Raw genomic sequence first — 22492 nt, 5'->3', positions numbered from 1 at the left:
GGGGATAAATGTAATATCGCTATTCTTAAGAAAAAATAACAGCGGAAAATCATCTTGATTTGTAGCCATATGTTAACGTTGATGTTGAATAAAGATGAAAATAAAGGGTGGGCCTTAGTAAAAAAAAAGAGCGATATGCCTGTAAATACATTGCAGTCTGAGGCATACTGAGAGTGTTGGTGGTGGTGTGTGTGTGTATGTGGGGGGGGGGGGGGGGGGGGGCTAGACCTTATCAGAAATCTTGACAAGCAATAAAAAAAGATTTTGAGTACGGCTATGTCTAACTTCTCAAAAAAAAAAGGGGGGGGGGGCTCCACCCAGTTTTGACGCCTATGCATTGATTAAACATGTACATGTTATAGATCTTTAATATATCACATGACAACATGTTTCATTCGAGTGTATTCATTGATCAAGTGAGTAAGGTTATAAAACGTCGCACAAGTTCACGCCTGGTAAACAACAATCGTTTATTATGCGGAAGACCAATCAATTTTTGGAATGTTTTTAATTTGAGCGCTTTTAGGTACAATTTTCTTCTTTCACATAGAGGAATTTGTTTTCATGAAATACAATAACTAGCAAGTACAATGTAGTTGAAGATGAATATGTACCTTTATGCATATTCTCATAGACATGTTTATAATTTGGTCGTTTTATAAAGTGAGGGGGCAGAACTAAAATGAATGGGATTGGAAGTTAACAGTGTACCCCTACCAAAAATTTAGTTTTATATCTTGTGTAGGATCTTATTTTTGGTAAAAATGGTATTTCATAAGGGTACAATGTCAAAGATTAAGTATAGAAAAAAAGTGTAAAATTTGGATACAGTTTATTTTATGGTATTCTTTTTTTGTTTTTCAACCGATGGGCCATATGGCACAATATCCTTTGAAGTTTGAACACCCATATAACGCCATCGTTGCTCAGGTGAGCGATGTGGCCTCATGGGCCTCTTGTTATGACAAAGAAGGAGGTTCTATTCATTAGAAATAGTCATTACTGTATTTAAGCTTGACCTTATCAGGAATCTTGACAAGCAATAAAAAAAAAGATTTTGAGATTGGCTATGTCTAACTTTTCAGAAAAAAGTGGGGGGAGGGGTGGGGGGGGGGGGGCTCCACCCAGTTTTGACGCCTATGCATTGATTAAACATGTACATGTTATAGATCTTTAATATATCACATGACAACATGTTTCATTCGAGTGTATTCATTGATCAAGTGAGTAAGGTTATAAAACGTCGCACAAGTTCACGCCTGGTAAACAACAATCGTTTATTATGCGGAAGACCAATCAATTTCTGGAATGTTCTTAATTTGAGCGCCTTTAGGTACAATTTTCTTCTTTCACATAGAGGAATTTGTTTTCATGAAATACAATTACTAGCAAGTACAATGTAGTTGAAGATGAATATGTACCTTTATGCATATTCTCATAGACATGTTTATAATTTGATCGTTTTATAAAGTGAGGGGGCAGAACTAAAATGAATGGGATCGGAAGTTAACAGTGTACCCCTACCAAAAATTTAGTTTTATATCTTGTGTAGGATCTTATTTTTGGTAAAAATGGTATTTCATAAGGGTACGATGTCAAAGATTAAGTATAGAAAAAAAGTGTAAAATTTGGATACAGTTTATTTTATGGTATTCTTTTTTTGTTTTTCAACACATGGGCCATATGGCACAATATCCTTTGAAGTTTGAACACCCATATAACGCCATCGTTGCTCAGGTGAGCGATGTGGCCTCATGGGCCTCTTGTTATGACAAAGAAGGAGGTTTATTCATTAGAAATAGTCATTACTGTATTTAAGCTAGACCTTATCAGCAATCTTGACAAGCAATTAAAAAAAGAAGATTTTGAGGACACTATGTCTAACTTTTCAAAATAAAGTGGGGGGAGGGGTGGGTGGGGGTGGGGGTGGCGGGCTCCACCCAGTTTTGACACCTATGCATTGATTAAACATGTACATGTTATAGCTCTTTAATATATCACATGACAACATTTTTCATTCGAGTGTATTCATCGATCCAGTGAGTAAGGTTATAAAACGTCGCACAAGTTCACGCCTGGTAAACAACAATCGTTTATTATGGGAAGACCAATCAATTTCTGGAATGTTCTTAATTTGAGCACCATGAGGTACAATTTTCTTCTTTTGTATAGAGGAATTTGTTTTAATAAAATACAATAACTAGCAAGTACATTGTAGTTGAAGATGAATATGTTCCTATATGCATAGTCTCATAGACATGTTTATAATTGATCGTTTTATAAAGTGAGGGGGCAGAACTAAAATAAAGGGGATTGGAAGTTAACAGTGTTCCCCTACCAAAAATTTAGTTATATATCTTGAATAGGATCTTATGTTTGGTAAAAATAGTATTTCATAAGGGTACAATGTCAAAGATTAAGTGTAGAAAAAAAAGTGTAAAATTTGGATACAGTTTATTTTATGGTATTCTTTTTTTTGTTTTTCAACCGATGGGCTATATTGCACAATATCCTTTGAAGTTTGAACACCCATATAACGCCATCGTTGCTCAGGTGAGCAATGTGGCCCCATGGGCCTCTTGTTATGACAAAGAAGGAGGTTCTATTTATTAGAAATAGTCATTACTGTATATAAGAGTGTCTGGAAATTTGAGATAAATCCACTCTACTTTGGTATTAAATGTGGACCACTGACTGTCAATGTCCTCCCTCACAACGAGACCACGTGTTTGATCCCTCATATCATAATTCCACACTTCCAGAGGGTCAACTACAAAGTAAGGTTGTTTTAACGTGCCTTAAGTTATTTTTTTCAAGTTTACAGTTTTTAACGGAAGATAACATATTGCATTTTTATTAACGAAAATATTTACGTCGTTTAACATGTTTAGTCCAAAACTACTATTTGGTGAAGAAAAATTCCTAATATTTCAGCCTTATAATTTTAATATTTACCTTATTTTTAAACAAAATTTTTTGCTTCTTAAGGAAATCAATATATCTAACTACGGCAACGACCATCTTGATACATTTTTAGTAACACATTGTACATTGGAGATCTACTTGTATAATATATTTTCATTGACAGTTTGTACATTTGGATCATTAGTTCTGAATAGTTTTTTTTTGTAAATTCCTTCGTTTGATAAAACCTTTTATTATACCTATATGAATATTTTCTATGTAAAAATGAATAAACATTTTATTCTATCATACCTTATAATAGTTTCAGTGCTCTCCGCCAATGGTGAATAGTCACCGAAACTATTCACCGGCGGCATTCGATTTTCTTTGATTTCAAACTCGTGGTCGTATTTGAAAATTTAAATATATTTCGATCAACTTCAGTGTTTAAATTTTAGAAAGAATGTTTTGTTTTGAAGTAAATTTATTGATTTGTTGTTGAAATTATAGATGGCTCTGTCGTTTAGAATCTGGTTTAATATTTTTTTCATTTTTCTTTTATATATATTTTTTCTTATTAAATATTTGTTTGTTTATTATGTGTTCTGGTTGTTTCTGATACAAACATCGTACAATTTCAAAGATCTCGTCTGATCACTATATCAATTTAGGAGACATGATTTATTATATTTTCTTTTTACTTCATTTTTGGTTTAACTTTTAAAAAAAAATGCTCTCTTTTTTTTAATTTTTGGTTAGCAATTTTAACATTTTAAGATCTTATTTTGTCTTTAAGACCTGCATTTTCCCTCCTAAGTGTACCACGATACCCGGCTCTTCCTCAGTCTTCCTTATCTTATCTCTCCTTCGTTTGTTATTTTGTTCCTTATCACTACTTCCATAATTGGTTTTTGTTTTAATTGGGGTAAATTAAAGATGTTGTTGAGATATATATTCTATTTCTCTTTTTTGGTGTATTTTTGGTAAGTTTTTCGTTTTCTTTTCGAATTAGGTTTACTTTATACATGAGAAAAAAACTCCCCTTCGAATATTCGTCTTTCAATTTGACTTTATAGTGTTAGTATTCTATAAAGGTAGCACAATATATATGTTTTAAATGAATTTCTTTAATATCTCAGTACGTAAATACCATGATTACGATTGCAAAAAAGTGAGTGTAATCTGAATTTTTACCATAAATGCTGTGAAAAATGAATTGAAAAAAATGAAGACACACACGCACATGCACACACACGCACATTAGACAAATATGATAAGAAATTTACTAATAGATCAGTACTTGTTTTGATAAAATAAAAATAACACTTATCCGTAGTTAGTATTTAAAAAAAAGAATCATACGCATAAGCTGCAAGTTGCAAAGTAACATTCTACCATCGTTAAAAAACGATGTCATTCTACTGACCTTTTCTGGATTGAATTTGATGAAACTATATGAAATGTTTATCTTTCAGACAAACAGCTTGTCAGACAATTTTTATATGTAGCGACATTTTAAATATTATAACGGTATCGCGAAATTACTTTGCTATTGAAACCTTTACTAAAGACATACCTGTTTTTACAATGGTTTGGCATAGATGGGTTCGCAAAATGACCGACGTTTACCCAGGTTTCGTAATCACCTAAACAATTTTCACTAACTATTACTAACAATAATTAGCAGACTTATATTGTACTTTGTATTATATTCTTGGGTATGAAATAATTTTAGAACTTTCTTCGTTTAACGATGTACAGACTTAAGATTCAATATAAAGGGAGACTACGCGAAATGTCAACAACAGCAACTCTTCCGAGATCGCGTAAAATTCGGGTTTCATTTTTTGACCTTTGTATTTGTGATTGCTTTTATTAATGTCTGAATGTTATGCACATTTCTCCAGTATTAAGTGTTATAAATCTTTACCTCAAAGATTTTTGTTTTTATTCCGACCTTCCTTCATGTAAAATCCAGCAACTGACATCTGTATGACGATTTGTTTCTGCCTTCCCAAAAGATTTGTGATCGGGTTTGGCCAATCACAGTTGTCACCAGTGTCCATATGAGACATCGGGCAAATTTTACAATTTGCACACGAATTGCACCGTGCGCTACTTTATTTACTAAGCAATGACAAACTCAATTAAATCTTTAATCACACGAAGATGACTAAAAACGTTACTCTTATCCGTTTGACTTTTATACAGTACCAAACGTAATGATGCAAATCATGTATGCATAAAACTATTTATTGGAAGTATAATTCGCCTACTAAAAGTAAAGCTTATTAATACCTTGCTATTTCCGAAATCAAGAAAACGCAGCGGTATATCTTATTTATCATATTGCATGTAGCGTAATGCGTTTTAATAACATTAACAGAGCTGACCAATGATAATACATGCCCATCATTCTGTTAAAAGGAACATTTGTTCTCGGTTCGATGTCATGTTGGTTAGCAGACGACAATTGTTTACCAAAGAGGAATATCTAAAAAAAAGAAAATCGGTAAAAGCAGAAAAGAGTCAGTGAATCATTTGACAAGTTTTGAGTTCTGGTTATCGTAGAAAATAGGCTTTATGCCCTTTTAAAAAATCTACCTTACGGGAAAAAAAATGTTACGGCGGCCATTTTGCGAACTCATTCATGACACACAACGACTGTATACGCATCGACGCAATTCTTTATTAAAAATGTATAAATTCTCAACATTTCCACTATAAAACATTAAAATGACCTATGTACTAAAATATGTAACTTAAAATAACAGCATTCATTTATCAATTAATCAATTACTTAAACCTTACAAATTGTTAATCAATGTTTATTAAGATAAACTTTTCTGAATAAGTTTGAATTTATATATCTAAAACTTTTTATGTAATGAAATACAATATATTTTTTCATAGTTTAAAACTGCAAAAAAAAAAAAAAAACAAAAAAGAAAAAAACAAAAAAAAAACAACAAAAAAAAGAAAACAAAAAAAACAAAGAAAAACGATATCTTTATTCGTATTCTTTTTATAAATATAAGAATTGGAAAAAAATATGCAATCAAAGTTTTACAAATTATTTATATTATTAAAACTCGATTATATGTTATTATTAATAATACATCAATATGTTATTCTAAAAATATATTGTTGAAGACAAAATAGAATAAACTTAAGCACCGAATTTTCCCATAAAACTTTCTCTTTTCACCCCAAATGGTGAGATAAGTATTTTTCTCATCAATTTACTTCCAAGCAACGAATAGACTTATGATCAGCATGGCATATTACACACATTTGAAACATTAATTGTCTATGTAATTGTTATTGTCATTTACTTGATAATAATAGAAAATGTTCTTCATACTTCATAACAATCATATAAAATGAGATTTCCGAAAACATTTCAACACCAATAAAGACGAATCAAACTATTAATATATTTTTTTCTATTTCAAAATGTTGTAATTGCAACGAAAAATAATAATTTATAAATCAAAGATCCATAATTGTGAACCAAAAATAGTCATAAACAATTGTGAAGCTATTTTTCATTAAATAAAACAACTATTTAAGTAAAACACTAACACACATTTTAGACAGACTTTTATACTATTAGATACATACACACATAGTACCCATCAAAAATTGATTTACTCTAGCATGAAAAGTTAAAAACCCCTGGTTTTTCTTTCCTAATGAGTGACTCTAAGTGTCAATATACAAAAAGATCAATGCACCGTGTTAAAATATAATAGGGTGGAGTTAGATTATTAGCAAGTACTATAATATCAGCATTTACCACTTAAACGTTCTATTTAATATTTTCATAATGTGCAAAAATAAAAGACGTAGATCCGTTTAAATAAAGAATATTAGGACTGACAGATTATAAAACTCGGTTCAAAACAGTAAACACGTAATCTTTAGTACACAATAAAACGTGCACAAGTTTTGATCATATTAACTAATTTCTTAAAGAGATACAGGACTGATCACGTGGCCATCATTGCAATGTTGCTTTGATGTGCTTCTCTATTATGACGTCAGAATTGATTTCAATGTATAATAATTTAATTCTGGTTGTAACGCAATTCCGTATTGGCTAAAAAATGTTTTATATCGTATAAGAATATTGCCTACATCACAGTTAAAGTAAAGTAAAAAAAAACGTATCAATTCGCCCGACGTTACGTTTGAATTTTGTACAATTTGATTTGACAGTCATTGACAAACAGTTCTACACTGCAACGTCCTGTTCCCTCTTAAGCTATAAATAATACACAGATGTTACCTAGTAATTCATTACATATAATACTAAAGAATTCATATTCCATCTTGCTGACTTTGACTGAAAGACAGTCACTGAACTAATAGTTTTTGAAGTTTGCAATGAGAAAACAGGAACATATGCTGTAGTTTTAAGTGATGTAAGACTTTTCAGCCAAAATGCCTACTAGTACAATGTAAGCTAACCAAGTCTTAAAGTCATATATATATATATATATATATATATATATATATATATATATATATATATATATATATATATATATATATATATATATATATATATATGTATGTGTGTGTGTGTGTGTGTGTGTGTGTGTGTGTGTGTGTGGATCAGGATGGACCTAAAATCGTTGCTTGTTTAAAAAAAATTTACTGAATACTCTGTAAAAGCTTACTAAGTGGGACTATAATTATTTACAGTGTTCCTTTGTACACACTTTAATGAAAACTGACCAAACGTTTGATATATTAATCGTCTATTACTTATTAAGTAAATTCTTTTGAGGGCTATAAATTGCATTTAAAAAAAAGGGAAAGAAAAATCTGCTTTCCTCTATCTTTCAATGGCATGCTTTATCCTCAATTCTGTCTATGCTTCACCGTAATATCGTATACATTAAGACATCCTGTAGAGAGGATTTGTACGATTTAATTGCAATACTAAAGTTTGCCTAATTTTTTCCGCAATGTGTGTGTAATATTATGATATCCATTTCGATCAGCTATATATATCGGGTTTTTGCCGTCTCTCGTACATAAATTAATGTTCGCTCCATTTTTCAGTAGAATTTGCACGATGCTTTCAAATCCGTTTTGACAAGCTTTATAGAGAGGACAGTGACCTTCTTTATCGCACAAATTTATGTCTGCTTTACTTCGTAGTAAAAGATGTACAATGCTAACATGTCCGTTTTGGCAAGCTGTTAAAAAAGGACCAACGCCCCTTTTATCGCACAAATTAACATTCGCTCCTCTATCTAGTAATATTTTTACTGTACTATCATGTCCATTATAACAAGCTATATTAAGAGGAGTATCACTGTACTTGGAACATAAATTGATGTCAGCTCCATTATCAGCTAATATTTGCACAACCTTATCACGTCCTTTTTGTATCGCTACATAAAAAGAACTAAATCCATAATGACTATATAAATTCAAGTCAGCTCCATTTTTAAGCAAAAGTTCCACAATTTTATCATGCCCGTTTTGGGAGGCATTATAGAGAGGACCGCATCCTTCAATATCACATATATTTATATCTGCTCCATATTCAAGCAGAAATTTGGCCATGCTACCCTGTCCATTACAACAAGATATATTGAGAGCAGTGTAGCCCTGATTACTACGTAAATCAATGTCTGCCTTATTATTAAGTAGAAGTTGTGCAATGTTTCTATGGTTGTTCCGACAGGCTTCATGGAAAGGACTTAGTCCATCTTTATCCCGAAGGCGAATATCTGCCCCACCATCTAGTAAAAGTTGTACTGTATCATCGTATCCACTTTGGCAAGCTTTGAAGAGAGGACTTTCCCCTTTTTTATTACAAAGATTAATGTTTGCTCCATTGCTCAGTAAAATGCGAACAGTACTATAACAGTTGTTTTGACTAGCAATATGGAGAGGACTTACTCTGTCGTTCATACATAAATCAATATCAGCTCCATTAATCAGTAACAGCTTAACAATTATATCATGCCCGTTCTGACAAGCTATAAAGAGAGGACTGGCCCCGTCTATTTGGCACAAATTGGTTCTTGCTTTTCCTCTCAATAAAAGTTGAACCGTACTATCATGTCCGTTTTTACAAGCGATAATGAGCGGACTTACTCTGTCTTCCGAGCATAAATTTATGTCTGCTCCGTATCTCAGTAGAAGAAGTACAATTTTATCATACCCCTTTTGACAAGCAGTGTAAAGAGGACTAACTCCGTTTTCCCCACATAAATTTGCATTTGCTTTGTTTATTAGTAGCATTTGTACAAGTCTATCATATCCCTTATTACAAGCTGTAATGAGAGTATTGGCACCGTGTTTATTACTTAAATTAATGTCAGCTCCGTTCCTTATTAATAGTTGGACAATCCGTTCATGTCCTTGTTGCACGGCTACATAAAGAGGACTGCATTCGCATTTGCTATTTAAATTTGAGTCAGCTCCATTGTCCAGTAAAAGTTCAACAATACGAACGTGTCCGTTTTGGGAAGCATTATAAAGAGGACTATGCCCTTTACTATCACAAAAATTGATGTCTGCTCTATAACCCAACAATATTTTTAAAATGCTTTCCTGGCCATTAAAGCAAACTTCACTGAGAACGTCGCGAGCGTTTTCACTGCACAAAAAAATGTCTGCTCCATTTTTCAGTAAGAGATTAATAATGTTCTCATGATTATTACGACAAGCTATATGGAGAGGGCTTACTCCGTTTTTATTACAGAAATAAATGTTTGCTCTATTTTCTAGTAAATGTTGTACTGTGTTTTCGTGTCCATAGGAACAAGCTATATATAATGGAGTTTCTCCGTCTTTGCTGTACAATTTAACGTCTGCTCCTTTCCTTAGTAAAAGTTTCACGATGTCCACATGGCTTTTACGACACGCTTTGTGGAGGGAACTTAAATTGTTTTCATCACAGATAGTTATGTCTGCTCCATTTTTCAGTAAAAGTTGTACTGTGCTAAAATGTGTGTGTTCACAAGCTATGTGGAGAGGACTAACGCCATTTTTATCGCATAAATTAATGTTTGCTCCATTTGTGAGTAATACCTTTACAATGCCATCAGATCCGTTTTGACATGCGATATAGAGAGGGCTTTTTCCATTGTTGTCACATAAATTGATGTCTGCCACATATTTTATCAAAAGTTCCACAACCCTTTTGTGTGCATTTTTACACGCATGAATCAGGGGACTTGTGCCATTTTTATTGCACAAATTAACGTTTGCCCCATTCTCTATTAAAACTTCAACAGTGCCATCAGATCCGTTTTGACAAGCAATAGAGAGAGGACCGTCTCCGTCATCCCTACATAGATTAATATCTGCTGTGTAACTCAATAAAAGTTGAACAGTGCTATCATGACGATTTTGAGAAGCAATAAAAAGAGGACTTGTCCCATTTTTCATGCACAAATTAATGTCTGCTCCTTTGTTAATTAAAAGTTGAACAGTGTAATAATGTCCCTTTTGAGAAGCAATATAAAGAGGACTGGAACCATCTCTCTGACATAAATTTACATCTGCTCCATTATCCAGTAGAATTGCAATAGTGCTATCATATCCGTTTTTGCAAGCCATGAACAGAGGACTTACGCCCCTTTTATCGCATAAGTTAACTTTTGCTTCACTGTTCAGTAACAATTGTACAATGCTATCATGGCCATTAAAGCAAGCAATATTTAGCGGAGTGTCACCATATTTGCTGCATAAATTTATGTCTGCTCCGTGTTTTATTAATGTTTGAACAGTATTACTACACCCATTTTTAATTGCTGCATAAAGAGGACTGAATCCGTACTTGCTGCATTTATTCATGTCAGCTTCATTGCATAGTAAAAGTTGTACAATGCCTTCATGTCCATTTTGAGATGCATAGTAGAGAGAACTGCATCCTTCAGTATCGCAAACATTAATGTCTGCATTATGATTCAGTAAAATTTGAACAATGTTATACTTGTCTTTAGAACACGCTATACTGAGAGCAGTGTCATCGTGTTTGCTACGTAAATTTATATCTGCTTTATTCTTCAATAAAAGTTGTACAGTAGAAATGTGGCGTTCAATAGAAATTCCATGACTGTCGTGAATGTTTTCTTGGGAATCATTTCCAACTGCTAACATCAATGGCGCCCAGCCAAATTCATCATCTGTTCGCAAGTTAACATCTACACCGCATTGAATCAACTCAGTTAACACTTCCAGATTGTGGAAGGCAGAAGCAAAATGAATAGGAGAAAATATGTTCCATTTTGCTGTCAAATATTCCTCTTTGTGGTCTTTGACAAACATTTTAAACAAATTAATTGAACCATTGCAGCATACGGCTGAAAAAAGAGAACATTTCGAGAAATCGACGCGCATTTGCTTTAGCGTTTTCAAACAAAACAGAGGCAAATCAGTGTGACCTAATATGATCAAAGCACAAAGGGGCGAAACTTCTGTTCTCGAAAATAAAAATTCAAGTTTTGAAAACAAAGGTAGCGATGTTTTCAGCTGATGGCATTGCTTTTCGATATGAATCTCTTGTTCTGCAAGTAATAATTGTAAAACCTCAGGATGATTTTTTAATTCCTTTATAAAGAAAAAAGTCATTTCTTTGTTTCTTAAACAAGGATTCAAAACGACATCTAGCATACGGTCTCCCGAAATGGCAGCAAAAAGTCTCCAGTCAAGTTCATTTATCATTCCGATATCTAAATGTATGATGAACGGGTCGTTGCAATCGTTACCATTCCCTAGTCTGACTTTTTTTCTGAGGAAACTAATATCGACATATTTGACAACGTCTGCAGGATAATCTCTTCCAATAGTTTGGGTACATACTTCCATCACAAAATCGTGAAAAAAATGATATGTTTTCCCAATTTTCTTAACTACAAAATTCCTAAGAGATTCGAAAATGTTGTCAATGGTTTGAAGTGTTGTATTATTATCAAGTCCACTGAGTTTTAATGCATTTATGAATTTTTCTCTCGATATTTCATTTTCTAGAAGACCATCAACACATACCTCATTGTTAAAGAATATAAGAAGAAGAAGAGCGCAATACGTTTTTGTGTTAGTGTTTCTAAATTCTCTTACTTTCTCTTTTAAAACTGTAACAGGTTCTTCAAAAAATCTTAAATTATTTAGGCATCTCCAGTTGCTAGAATATAACCTGCATAATAGCGGAAAATATTGTTCGGTTTTAACAATTGCAGCACACTCTTTGTCTGATAAATTGGATTCAGAAGTGTATTTGCGAAGTATTTTCATTTTTTCGTTTTCAGTAAATTTACATTGATTATTTTCGATATCTATGATAATTGAATTTTCATTAAACACCCCTTTTATCCGTTTATCAGAAATAATACATTTCCTACAAGTCATTAAAAGTTTTACAGTCTTAAGATAAGGTTTCAGTGCCTTTTCATATCGATGCCATAAATTATACAATATTTCATCCAGAGAATCTTTTCCGATTGGATCATCGAAAACAAATAGTGTTTTGTTCTGTGATTTTTTTTCCATCTGGCAGATTTTCAAGATTTCCTCTACAACCTTTACTGGTATCACAGTCCAGCCTTGTTCTTTGTATTGGAGTGCAATATGGTGTATAATGGCGGACTTTCCGGATCCTGAGTGACCTGTCACAATAACCAGGTTCTGATGTTTTATTTTATTTTTTACCTCGGTGCTCGCCTTAGTTGAAACAAAATGATTGTCTTCCTGTTGCCAATGGCTAAATATGCTGGTCTCCAATAAATTTTCTTGAAGAAAACAAAAATACCAAAATTTTTTATTATACCCTTGTCTATAAGCTTATTTGGTTCATAAAAAAGACAATCAAATCAGTAATGAATTTAAAACCTTAACAAAAAAAACAAAAAAAGAAAAGAAAAAAAGAAAAAAAACAAACCAAAATCTTTCATTGTTTCATATTAGGTATAGGCCTATCGATCTATTTATTGTACCAATTTTCTATATTTACAATCTATTTTTATTTTATTTGTATTTGTTGATTATAAAACACAGAATTCTGTAGTAACAAACTGAAAAAGAACAACAGGAATACGAATAAGCAATGAAGACGATTAACCCAAAAAATAAAACTCAATCGAAAAATGTAACCGCCGTAAATAGAACTTTGTTAACAATATATGTAATTACGAAACGCGAGCAAACTCAAATACCCATTCATGAAACACAAAATGAATGACAAAGTATGCATGAACTAGACAAATCACTTTGATAAAGTGCCAAATTCATAAAAAATCATTAACTGAAATCTTCCTGCTGCTATGCACATCAATTCACCTTACTTTTAACAACCGTACAAAAATTCTTTGTTCGAATGGGCCAACATTTCAATGAAAATATTTATGAAATCGAAATCGAAATTTTCTGGTATTATGCACATCTTCAAAATAAAGAAAGAACCTCAGAAAAAAAAAACGAACAAAAAACTGGACTGACGGAATGACTGACAAGTTAGTAAAAAACATAAAGCCCCTCGTAACTTTGTTTGTTTAGTGGGGTATAACCCCCCCATATATATATATATATATATATATATATATATATATATATATATATATATATATATATATATATATATGATATCTATATTGTGTGATTTTATATTTGCTTTATCCAACGAGTTGAAATGGTGTATATATTCGCGAGGCTTGCCGAGCGAATATAACCATTTCAACGAGTTGGATATAGCAAATATAAAATCACACATTTATAGATGTTCTATTTATCTCATACAATTTGATTTATATTATAAAGCTTTTGAGACAGTCCCTTATGTGACCCGAGTTGTGTTTTTTTCCAAAGATTAAAATCGATGATGCAACGTTGTGTTATGCGGCTATTGTGGCCTTGCGCAATACAATTTAGTACGTCATTCCTGAGATAAATTTAACTGTTTTACTGTAAATATTCACTGAAATAAACCGTAAAATAATTTTCAAGCTCTAAATAACTTTTCTTAGAGCTTATTTACTTGATTAAATGGAAATTCCGATTAGAAGACTTGAATAATCAAGTTTGTTGACATACACGAAGTTGCGAATGCTCGTTAGTTTGAATTGACTCGAACGAGAAACAGTTGTTGATGTTTAATAAAACAAACACTATAGGTTAGCCTTATGATTCCAAATTGAAAATAGTGAATAAGGATGCTTACTGGTGGTGGAATAAAAGTCTTATGAAACATTATTTCAGTAAGTTCTTGTATATAAACACAACCAGAGCGCTCTGTTTTCATTGCGTCGTCAGGATGAACTCCTTGATAGTTAACGTAATTTGCAGCATTATAAACTTTACAAAGCAAATTGAAAGTTGAAAGTGGGCTAAACTTATAAAAAAAATCTTGACAAACAAGAAAAAAGGGTCTTGTGGTTACGGTTATGAATAACTTTTCAAAAAAGGTAGGGGGATACACCCCCCCCCCTGGCCCCACTCACAATAGCCCCCCGGTTCCGACGCCTGTGCTACGCAGTTATGTGTTTTCCTTCATATTTCCTTTATATTTGTAATCTAAATCTCTGACAAAATCAATTTTATAATAATTTTTGTAGTAGATATAGTAATGTTGAAAGTACTAGCAAATCTTCAAATATAGGTCACTGAAGCGTTGAAGCGAGGGGTTGTGTCAAAAATAGTTCGGACCGGAAGTATTTGATAAAGCATCACCCGTTTGATATAGCAAAGGTTTATCACACGGGTAATATACACCACACGTATGAGATGAATATATATATATATAAAGCGATATTTGACAAGAGCAATAACTCTTAACGATTTTTAGCTCACCTGTGCCAAAGGCTCAAGTGAGCTTTTCTGATCACAATTTGTCCGTTGTCTGTCGTTGTCGTTGTCGTCGTCGTCGTCGTTGTTAACTTTTCACATTTTCATCTTCTTCTCAAGAACCACTGGGCAAATTTCAACCAAATTTGGCACAAAGCACCACTAGGTGAAGGGGATTAAAGTTCGTTCAAATGAAGGGCCACGCCCTCTTTAAAGGGGAGATAATTGAGAATTATTAAAAATTTGTTGGTATTTTTCAAAAATCTTCTTCTCAAAAACTATTAGGCATGAAAAGCTAAAACTTCTGTGGAGGCATCCTCACGTAGTTTAGATTCAAGTTTGTTCAAATCATGGTCCCAGGGGGTAGGGAGGGGCCACAAGAAGGGGATCAAGTTTTACATAGGAATATATAGAGAAAATCTTAAAAAATCTTCTTCTCAAAAGCTATTGGGCCAGAAAAGCTCAAATTAAAATGGGAGCATCCACAGGTAGTGTAGATTCAAATTTGTTCAAATCATGGTCCCCGCGGGTAAGGTTGGGCCACAATTGGGGGATCAAGTTTTACATAGGAATATAAAGAGAAAATCTTTAAAAATCTTCTTCTCAAAAACTATTAGGCCAGAAAAGCTCAATTTCAATCGGAATCATCTTCAGGTAGTGTACATTCAAGTTTGTTCAAATTATAGTCCCCGGGGGAAGGATGGGGCCACAAGTGGGGGATCATGTTTTACATAGGAATATATAGGGAAAATCTTTAAAAAGCTTCTTTTCAAAAACTATTAGCTAAGAAAAGATCATATTAAAATGGAAGCATCCTCAGGTAGCGTAGATTTAAGTTTGTTCAAATCATGGTCCCCGGGGCTAGGGTGAGGCCACAATTTGGGGATCAAGTTTTACATAGGAATATATAGAGAAAATCTTTAAAAATCTTCTTCTCAAAAACAATTAGGCCAGAAAAGTTTAAATTGAAATGGAATCATCTTCTGGAAGTGTAGATTCAAGTTTGTTCAAATCAAAATGGGGGGGGGGGGGGGGGGTCAAGTTTTACATAGGAATATATAGAGAAAATCTATAAAAATCTTCCTCTCAAAAACTATTAGGCCAGAAAAGATCAATTTAAATCGGAAGCATCCTCACGTAGTTTAGATTCAAGTTTGTTCAAATCATAGTTCCCGGGGGTAGGGAGGGGCCACAAGAAGGGGATCAAGTTTTACATAGGAATATATAGAGAAAAATTTTAAAAATCTTCTTCTCAAAAACTATTGGGCCAGAAAAGCTCAAATTAAAATGGGAGCATCCACAGGTAGTGTAGATTCAAATTTGTTCAAATCATGGTCCCCAGGGGGAGGGGTGGGGCCACAATGGGGGGATCAAGTTTTATATAGGAATATATAGAGAAAATCTTTAAAAATCTTGTTCTCAAAAACTATTGGGCCAGGAAAGATCAAATTAAAATGGAAGCATCCTCAGGTAGTGTAGATTCAAGTTTATTCAACTCATGGTCCCCGGGGGTAGGGTGGGGCCACAATTGGGGGATAAAGTGTTAGATAGGAATATATAGAGAACATCTATAAAAATCTTCTCAAAAACAATTAGGCCAGAAAAGATCAATTTAAATCGGAAGCATCCTCAGGTAGTTTAGATTCAAGTTAGTCCCCGGAGGTAGGGTGGGGCCAAAATGGGGGGGGGAGCAAGTTTTACTTAGGAATATATAGAGATAATCTTCTCAAAAACTTTTAGGCCAGGAATGCTCAAATTTGAGTGGAAGCATCCTCAGATAATGTAGATTCAAGTTTATTCAAATCATGGTCCCCGGGGGTAAGGTGGGGCCACAATTGGGGGCTCAAGTTTTACATAGGAATATATAGAGAAAATCTTAAAAAATCTCTTCTCAAAGACTATTTGACCAAGAAAGCTCAAATTGGCGGGTAACCATCCTCAGATAATGTAGATTCAAGTTTGTTCAGATCATGGTCCCTGGGGGTAGGACGGGGCCACAATGGGGGATACATTTTTATACATAGAGAAAATCTCTTAAAAATCTTCTTCTCAAAACTATTAGGCCAGGAAAGCCCAAATCTGAATGGAAGCATTTCCAAATCGTATAGATTCAAGTTTGTTAAAATAATAGTCCAGTGGTATGGTGAGGCCACAGTGGGGGATGAATTTTTACAGAGGAATATATAGACAAAAAATTTAAAAATCTTCTTTTCAAAGACCATTTTGCCAGAAAAGCTTTTAACTTGTGTAGAGGCATCCTCGGGTAGTGTAAATTCAAAATCACAGTCCATAGTGGTAGGGCGGGGCCATGATGGCGGTTTGAATTTTTACATAGGAATATATAGAGAAAATCTTTAAAAATTTTCTGGGAAAGTTTTTCGGTCCAAAACTCAGTACTTAGTGTGAAAGCACAGGTTATGCAGATATAAGTTTGATGAAACCATGATGCCCTAGAGAAAAGTGGGGCCACAAAATAGGGGGGGGGGGGGTGTATATAGGAATAGAGAAAAATCTTCTTACAGGTACAACAACAAAAGGGGCTTGGTATTTAACAAAAGAAAGAGGTGGATAAAAATTGGCAGATTTTCAATTTTTATAGCAAGTACTTAGTTGTCAAGATATTTTGATACTGTAATGCTAATTTGATCAGAATTAAGGCAATTGTTGCTCAGGTGAGCGATGTGGCCCCTGGGCCTCTTGTTTATGTATTGCATTAACGATAAACAAAGTGTTTGATTTTACTAGACATTCAAAATAGCTCCTCGGAATTTATAACAACCGACCACCCTTCAGGCGGCTGCTAGTAATGAAACTTCACGCTTTGATACTTTTCAGCACAATTTCATATATTTTCATCCATGAAAACAAAATGCCACTAAGCACAATGTTTTAAAAAGGTCATCATGTAAAAGAAATACTGTATGGGTACCTTTGTTGGATTTTGTCCCATCATGTTGATGTTCACATAAAGGGAGATGTTCTTCTTTATTACAACTTTCTTCATCAGTGTTTCTTCTACGGATTTTAATTTCTACATGATAATAGAATCAAACCGATTTTAGTATAGTCGTTAAATCATTGTAGTGAGAATTGTGTTAAGTGGAAGTAGAAGTTAATTATATCTTCAGGTTTTGGTTTTTTTTTAAAAATTTTATATGAATTTATCAATTCTAGTATCAAATACAATTAGTTCGCTATGGTTTACGGATTTGTTGTTTTTATACATTTTTTAACTATAGATTCTACTAATTAATATACTGTTATGTTGTTGGACATTATCTTTGGATGTATTAGAAAGGATGACAGTTAAGCAAAACCTACTTATTCTATAGAAGAGGTATATCATGTTTATGCCACAGATAAGAATAAGTACTCCTAGAAATACTGCTACCAAGATCCAGCCATAATTGTCGTTGTTATGGTCATTCTGTACCTCTCTGCGTAAAGTAGTTTTTTCTACATATCTTTTTGTTTCTTGAAAGAACGTTGTTGTACTATTAATTTGGACAGTTTCTTCAGGCATAGAGTTTGTGGTTTTTGGCGCATAACTAATTGTTGAACTGTAAGATAAAAAACGGATTTAAATCCGTTCAAATTAAAAGAATACTTTTTATGAATCTTGGGTTTCTTGACAAACATGTCAATGAGCCCCTCCCCTTCCCAGATTTATATTTATATGTATAATATACGCTCTGATTTTCCACAAAACTATACTTTTGTCCGTCATAACTTCAGGTCGTCACCAGAAGTACTTCAAAAATTATTTTTCATATGAAATTGAAATATAAGTAATAATCCTTACATATGTGATGTATCCGATGTTAAATGAAAACAAAAATTCGACTTCCGGTGAGATATCTCAAACATCTCAGAAAGCGTTTTTTAGATAAATGTTTTACCCACGAAATCTCAGAAAGTCAAGTGATCAATACAGGAAACATGTTCAGAAAATAGACATTCGATAGAAAATGCGTTTAATCGTTTACAGTTTGTCAACCTTCACTTCCAGTCCTCACCGGAAGGGTTCAATCAAATCAAGCTATTTGAAAGTTTCACTGTTTTTCTTTGACAATTTTAGTAAAATTGAAAAACAATAAAGTACAAGTGTCTAATGTTCATCAAATAATTTTCACTCAGCATTTCCGTTTGTCCGTTTCCTGTCACGAGACTAAAAAACAATGACTCCACGAGATCTCAAAAACGGTGATGACTTAAACAACCAAACTTTGTGGGATGATAGCCCTAAGTATGTATCCGTGTTTACATTATTTTGTTTGAATCGTCGTCACTTCCGGTCGCTACCGGAATCACTTTCCTTATATTCTTTTTACATGGAATGAATACCGGTATACCATTACACGATCTTATAAATGTTAAATAAGCAAACATATTCTACTTCCGGTGAGTTATATCAAATGTCTTAGGTACCTATCCTTTTTACAAATTTGATACCCGCGAGATTTTAGACACTGTAAGTGATTGAGATACGAACTTTTATGAATGATAGACAATTGATTGAAGATGTGTTTTACGGGTTTCTTTTGTCAACCGTCACTTCCGGTACTCACGAAAAGAATTCATACAATTCATGTTTTTAACGAGTTGAACTGATTGTCTTTGGTGGTTCATCTAGGACAATAAACAGTGATGTACACTAGGCAAATGTATAAAAAAAAGTTTTTATTTTCATTAATCACTTTCGTTCGTCCGTTTCCGGTCTCGAGACAAAAAAACCTGGTTTCAACAGGATCTTGGATCTGGCAGGGAGTGTCGATATTACATCGTATCGTATAAAACAAAATCGGACGGAAGACCTACTCGTTACTCGTAACGAGATCTAGTTCATAATATAATGTTATGTATTAAATCATAATATCTTTTTTATTCGCTCCTTTTATTTCAGGTGGCCCAAAATCATTTTGTTTATTCAATAATCTTCTAAAAGTCCAACTTGTTAAAATTACGAAGCTTCGTCCTGTAATGAACATTTAAATAGCTTATAAAGTGACTTATCAATTATCAACAATTGTATTTTTATCATATTATACAATTCAAGAAGAAATTCATGGTTGAATATATTTTAAAACAAGAGGCCCAATGGGCCACATCGCTCACCTGAGCAACACTGGCTTTATATGGTCGTTCAAAGGATATTGTGCCATGTGGCCCCTCGGTAGATTAACAAAAAATGAACATCCGAATTTCACACTTATTTTAGCATGAACTTAATCTTTGACATATTCACCTTTATGGAATAATATTTTTACCAAAAATAAGATTATATGTAATATAAATAACTAAATTTTCAGTTGGTGTTCACGGTTAACTTCAAGTTCCCTTTATTTTAGCCCCCCCCCCCCCCCATCACTTTATAAAAAGATTTAAATACAAGAGAGCATTAAATGTACATTTTCTCCCTCCACTATTTACTAGTTATTGTATTTTATTTTTTAAAATCCTATATGTGAAAGAAGAAAAGTGTACCTCAATGCACCAGAATAAATACGCTCAATTCCTCAAATTAAAAACAATGAAAAATTTAATTGGTCTTCTCCAATTATAACGATTGTCATTTACAAGGCATATCCTTATTCACTTGATTGAAGAATAAATTTAACTGAAAAATGTTGTCACATATGTTAAAGAGCAATAATTCAAATCAATTTATTGGCAGGCATGTCGCTCTATTGTACCAAGGCCCACCCATTATTTTTATCTTTATTAAAAAACAACAAATGTCTACAAAGATGATTTTCCGTTGCAATAGTTTTTTAACAACAACGATAATGCTTTTATTCTCATAATAATAATGTGTCAGGACTATGGAAACTGTTTAAAAGGCGTCGTTTTCATATACTTGTGTTTGAAAAACTATCAAAAAGAAGATGGGGGAATAAGATGGTACAACTGCCCATTTGGTTTAGTCGTAAAATACAACTTCAAATTTAACACTTTTTTCACTTGAATACATTTGATATGTTATAATACAAGTTTACTAAAGGGTAATTAAGTTCTTCCGTTTCCAACGGAAGACCTTTTTCCACAAATTTTGTGCAGACGATTTCTCAAAAACTATTTGACCGATTTCCACAATTTTTTCACAGATGATTAGACTTGATATGAACTTAATAAATTTTTGATAATTTTCTTGTCGTCACTTCCGGTACCGATTTATCAGCCATTTTGTTCATTTTTACGACCTATTTTGTGCACACTAAAACTCTGAAACTATCGGAGACATGAATATGAAATTTTCAGGATAGGTAGACCATAGTCTGAAGTTAATCCTATTGTTTTTGTTTTACGCCAGTGGCGCCATTCTTACGAGCTTACTTTGGCTCGAAAATTGTGTTCCCCATTTTTTGTCTACAAGATTTCTCAGTGATGGGTCGATAGATTTTCTTGAAATTTTTAGGAGTGATAAAACAAAACTTTATCCTCAGGAATTTATTTCAATTTTTCCAAAGTTCATTTCCTGTCGTCCGTTTCCTGTCCTGCGACAAAAAGCTTGTGACATTGAGGTCTCAATAATCATTAGGACTTGGACATTAAGACTTTGTAGGATTATAGATCTATAGTTGTAAATGTCTTTAAACTATTTTGTTTTGTTCCTCATAACTTCCGGACGTCACCGAAGCGCTCTAAAAATTAATTTTTTTGCATTACTTTTATTTCATATATATATATATATATATATATATATATATATATATATATATATATATATATATATATATATATATATATATATATATATATATATATAAGTATTAATCCTTACATATGTCATCTATCCAATGTTAAATAAATAAAAAAATTCTACTTCCGGTGAGATATCTCAAATATCTCAGATAACATTTTTTAAATAACTGTTTTACCCACAAGATGTCAGCAATGTCAATACAGCAGACTAAGAAAGATGAAAAACATTTGATAGAAAATGTGTTAAACCACTTTCATTTTGTCAACCGTCACTTCCGGTCCTCATCGGAAGGGTTCAAATAAATCAAGCTGTTTGAAAGTTTAACTATTTCTTTGAATGAATATATTAGTACACGATCTTATATATTTCAACTATACAATGTTAAATAAGCAATCTAATTCTACTTTCGGTGAGTTATATTAAATATCTTAAATAGCTATCATTTTTATAAATTTGATATCCGCGGGATTTTTGTCGCTGTAAGTGATTGAGACATGAAACTTTAATGAATGATAGACAATTGATTGAAGATGTGTTCAACGGGTTTAATTTTGTCAACCATCACTTCCGGTGCTCACCGGAAGGGTTCAAACAATTCTTGTTTTAACAAGTCTAACAGATTTTCCTAGGTGTTTCATCTAGCATAATAAACAGTGATGCAAATGTACAAGAACTACTAGCTTTTTCCATTAATCACTTTCGTTCGTCCGTTTCCAGTCCCGAAATAAAAAAAAATAGTTTCACAAGGATCTCAGATTTGGCAGAGAGTATCGATATTTCATTGTATTGTATAAAACAAATCGGACGGAAGACCTATTCGTTACTCGTAACGAGATGTAGTTTCTAACTATATTCAGTTTGAAATTTTTCAAAAAGTGATAAGGAAAAAAATAATAAATTCTAAAGTTTTGGTGGTATCGAACCTACAACCCAAAATCCTACAGTCTATAAAGTTACCTAATATCTGGTGCTCTAACCACTGGGCCGTTTTATTCACAACAAAGTGTGTTGTTTAAATGCTTTATGACACGTTGGCCACGAATTTACGAACTTGTATTATTTTTCTAAAACGTTCAA

General features: G+C 33.0%; 2 protein-coding genes across 9 annotated transcripts in view; one reads left to right on the top strand and one right to left on the bottom strand.

Moving 5' to 3' along the window:
* Positions 1-5198: 5198 nt before the first annotated feature.
* Positions 5199-22492, bottom strand: part of LOC128179443 (serine/threonine-protein phosphatase 6 regulatory ankyrin repeat subunit B-like) — a 47639-nt gene continuing 30345 nt past the window's right edge. For 3 of the 8 annotated variants that reach the window (XM_052846866.1, XM_052846865.1, XM_052846867.1), the window contains 3 exons: positions 18034-18272; positions 17642-17743; positions 7499-12665 (listed from right to left, as the gene is read on the bottom strand). In XM_052846866.1, coding sequence (XP_052702826.1) covers positions 7855-12665; positions 17642-17743; positions 18034-18272 — 5152 coding nt within the window. In that variant the 3' untranslated portion in view covers positions 7499-7854. Of the gene's footprint in view, positions 5399-7498; positions 12666-17641; positions 17744-18033; positions 18273-22492 lie in introns of those variants that run through there. The other 5 variants (XM_052846870.1, XM_052846872.1, XM_052846871.1 and 2 more) reach the window with 5 other exon arrangements.
* The window catches only part of LOC128179448 (macrophage mannose receptor 1-like), a 129452-nt gene continuing 125336 nt past the window's right edge, over positions 18377-22492 (top strand). The window contains exon 1 of the mRNA XM_052846878.1: positions 18377-18388. The gene's annotated coding sequence lies outside the window, so the exon portion shown is untranslated. The remainder of the gene's footprint in view (positions 18389-22492) is intronic.

The sequence above is a fragment of the Crassostrea angulata genome, chromosome 4 (assembly GCF_025612915.1).
Source record: "Crassostrea angulata isolate pt1a10 chromosome 4, ASM2561291v2, whole genome shotgun sequence".
Classification (NCBI taxonomy): domain Eukaryota; kingdom Metazoa; phylum Mollusca; class Bivalvia; order Ostreida; family Ostreidae; genus Magallana; species Magallana angulata.
This window is presented reverse-complemented; position numbering and strand designations above follow the sequence as displayed.